At 44.8% G+C, this 3856-nt stretch overlaps 2 protein-coding genes across 2 annotated transcripts in view; one reads left to right on the top strand and one right to left on the bottom strand.

Annotated features, from left to right (window-relative positions):
- Pmar_PMAR026237 (hypothetical protein) overlaps positions 1 to 2602 on the bottom strand; it is a gene marked incomplete at both ends in the record, with an annotated part of 5053 nt that extends 2451 nt beyond the window's left edge. Inside the window, one exon of the mRNA XM_002771700.1 lies at positions 2020 to 2602. Coding sequence (XP_002771746.1) covers positions 2020 to 2602 — 583 coding nt within the window. The remainder of the gene's footprint in view (positions 1 to 2019) is intronic.
- A 670-nt stretch (positions 2603 to 3272) lies between these two features.
- On the top strand, positions 3273 to 3758 carry Pmar_PMAR026236 (hypothetical protein; the record flags this gene model as incomplete). Its single annotated transcript, XM_002771699.1, has 1 exon — positions 3273 to 3758. The coding sequence occupies one exon, from the start codon at positions 3273 to 3275 to the stop codon at positions 3756 to 3758; it is 486 nt and encodes a 161-aa protein (XP_002771745.1).
- Between the last annotated feature and the right edge of the window lie 98 nt (positions 3759 to 3856).

Genomic DNA, 3856 nt, shown 5'->3' with positions numbered 1-3856 from the left:
GCGGAGTTATAGATATATTCCCCTAGTAAAAGTTGGTATTTTGAGGCGCAATCTTAACACGTGTATGCTAAGAATATGTGGAGAAAACGTTTTACCGGTCTTCGACTTCTCACTAACTACGAAGAGTTAGGCCCTGAAACTTGGAGGTCATATCAGGTGAAGCATAAGTACATACCTCCTTGAGCCGCAAGATGATACTCGTTGTGGTGGCTGTGCACGAGTCGAAAAACCGGATATGCTAAGAATATGTGGAGGGGTGTATTGATGATACCACTGGTATCATATTCACACGCATATCTACTGAGCAGCAGATCTCTAGCATCGCGCAGGAGTATCACGAACATTTCATATGTCGTAACATAATGAGCAATGAAAAGGGGTTCCGAGTTCCAATCAAAATTTTCAACGAAGGAAAATTCTTCTTACGAACTCAAGAAATCTCTGCAGCTACACGACACTATAGTGTGATCCAAGAGATATTGAGTCTGGTGTGGTATCATATTCACATGCATATCTACTGAGCAGCAGATCTCTAGCATCGCGCAGGAGTATCACGAACATTTCATATGTCGTAACATAATGAGCAATGAAAAGGGGTTCCGAGTTCCAATCAGAATTTTCAACGAAGGAAAATTCTTCTTACGAACTCAGCAAATTACTGTAGCTACACGACACTATAGTGTGATCCAAGAGATATTGAGTCTGGTGTGGTATCATATTCACATGCATATCTACTGAGCAGCAGATCTCTAGCATCGCGCAGGAGTATCACGAACATTTCATATGTCGTAACATAATGAGCAATGAAAAGGGTTTCCGAGTTCCAATCAGAATTTTCAACGAAGGAAAATTCTTCTTACGAACTCAACATATCTCTGCAGCTACACGACACTATAGTGTGATCCAAGAGATATTGAGTCTGGTGTGGTATCATATTCACATGCATATCTACTGAGCAGCAGATCTCTAGCATCGCGCAGGAGTATCACGAACATTTCATATGTCGTAACATAATGAGCAATGAAAAGGGTTTCCGAGTTCCAATCAGAATTTTCAACGAAGGAAAATTCTTCTTACGAACTCAACATATCTCTGCAGCTACACGACACTATAGTGTGATCCAAGAGATATTGAGTCTGGTGTGGTATCATATTCACATGCATATCTACTGAGCAGCAGATCTCTAGCATCGCGCAGGAGTATCACGAACATTTCATATGTCGTAACATAATGAGAACTGAAAAGGGCTTCCGAGTTCCAATGAAAATTTTCAACGAAGGAAAATTCTTCTTACGAACTCAGCAAATTACTGTAGCTACACGACACTACAGTGTGATCCAAGAGATATTGAGTCTGGTGTGGTATCATATTCACATGCATATCTACTGAGCAGCAGATCTCTAGCATCGCGCAGGAGTATCACGAACATTTCATATGTCGTAATATAATGAGCAATGAAAAGGGTTTCCGAGTTCCAATGAGAATTTTCAACGAAGGAAAATTCTTCTTACGAACTCAACACATCCCTGCAGCTACACGACACTATAGTGTGATCCAAGAGATATTGAGTCTGGTGTGGTATCATATTCACATGAAGGTCAATTTATTGGGCTAGGTCAACAAGCGAGCGAATGGTTTGTGTTGTGGTTGGGGTTTTGGATGGATAAGCATTCAGTTATCATTTAGTTAATGGGGACTTTCCTGAGTGCCTCCACGCGGCGTCCCTGGACAGGAGCTTACAGGACTTCTGACTAAAGCTCAGGCACTAGTTATAATGTAGTACTCTTGGGAGGTAGCGTTCGGCATCTCTCGATTCGGGTCGACGTCTCCGATTGAAAATTTCAATCTAATGGGGACTATGGGTTGAATAGCAAAGAGGGTTTTTGCTCGAGAAGGGGTGTAATACACTTAGTGTTTCGCGCTACCGTAGTTGTCAATTCGCCTGGTTCGGATGCGTCGAATTCAGTGTGATATGACCTCTCGGATGGTTGTGATTCGTTCTTTCTTTGAAGCGCTTACTGCGAGAGATGGAACGCTCATTAGATGTCATCGTAAAATGTTTGGTCGTTGTATTCGGTTGAAATTTTGAATTGTCGTTTGGTTGGGGGTCACACGCCATCAAAGGGAGGCTGGATGCCAATGTGAGATGGCTGGATGCCAATGTGAGATGGCTGTATGCCAATGTGAAATGGCTGGATGCCAATGTGAAATGGCTGGATGCCAATGTGAGACGGCTGGATGCCGATGTGAGATGGCTGGATGCCAATGTGAGACGGCTGGATGCCGGTGTGAGATGGCTAGATGCCAATGTGAGATGGCTGGATGCCAATGTGAGACGGCTGGATGCCGGTGTGAGATGGCTGGATGCCAATGTGAGATGGCTGGATGCCAATGTGAGACGGCTGGATGCCGGTGTGAGATGGCTGGATGCCAATGTGAGATGGCTGGATGCCAATGTGAGATGGCTGGATGCCAATGTGAGATGGCTGGACGCCAATGTGAGATGGCTGGATGCCAATGTGAGATGGCTGGATGCCATTGTGAGACGGCTGGATGCCAATGTGAGATGGCTGGATGCCACCGGGGGAAGGCTGGATGCCATAATGACACAATTCCACAATAATGGTGGGTGAGCTAGGAGTGAAAGTTGACTTGCCTGGCTCGTTGTATCGGGTTGCAGTGTGAGTCCGACTTCACGTACCATGCTCTAACCTAATGCGACTCTAGAATAGCAACTGTAGAATGCTTTATTCCTTCGAGTCAGTTAAATTTCAATCGTTGGAACTCAACTCCTGACTGATATGGTGGTGGAATGTCAATCGTTGGATCTCGGCGAGTGCTGGTAACTAAGTTTCGCATTGCAGGGTAGGTCAATTTCGTCTCGTCAGTGAGTCCCTGAAACCCTTTTGAGCTGCAATGTGATTTGTGATCATCGGTACTTAGTATGAAAATATATCATGTGTGTGTAGGGCGAAATATAATATACTATATGAGGTTCGGGTGCGTGAATGTTGACTTGCCTGACTCAACCTGTGAGTCTTAAGAGTGAGACGACTTCACAATACTCTACCTCATGATTATATCACATTCAAAAATGTTCGCCAGGAATAGTTTCTAGTGAGAAGGTAATACTGATAATCACGAGTCCTTTTTTTTCATGATGATTCCTGCAGTTTGAAGGACTCAAGAGAGTATCCAACAGAAGTAGTTTTGACGTTGAGTTTTCGTTATGCCTCTCGTCGAGTAGGTTTGATTTGTGCTTGAATATCGCGATGGCAGACGGCATAGACAGGTTTTTCTTGGGTGAAACGGCAATAGCTTTAATTGAAGCTTGCAGAGCCACGGGTATTTCGGACACGGCTAGCTTGGCCGCGCTGCACTCTGATGAAGGAAAAACTGTGGCTGCAGGAATAGCTGAGAAGGCGATAGCTCTACCAAGCTGGCCCCCATTAAAGTGCGGTGATGACATCAATGAGGACACCAAGAAGTCCGTGAATTTAATGCGTGCTAAGAGAATCCTGATGACCGCGTCTAAACAAGTCGACGAGGGAACTGAGTGCTCCTCACAGAAGTTCATGGAGATGGCCTATGAGCGTTTAGGAGGTGAATTGCCAGAAAGAATGACGATTGGGGAACAGCATATTCGAGCCATGGTGAAGGACCCTGCAACCTATCGTGAGTTAAAAATCACCAAAGGAACTGCTCTAGATGTTCCGGTTTGGCGGGAGACAACGGAAAGGAAAAATGGTGGCAACTAAGAAGCTGATAGAGTCCCGAACGCCTCGCACTGGTGGTGGAGTTACTGAGCGCGTTAATACCCTGGTTATGCGCGTTAGCCACTATAGTAGAAGACTCA

This window comes from Perkinsus marinus (assembly GCF_000006405.1).
Source record: "Perkinsus marinus ATCC 50983 genomic scaffold scf_1104296962554, whole genome shotgun sequence".
NCBI classification, from domain to species: Eukaryota; Perkinsozoa; order Perkinsida; family Perkinsidae; genus Perkinsus; species Perkinsus marinus.
This window is presented reverse-complemented; position numbering and strand designations above follow the sequence as displayed.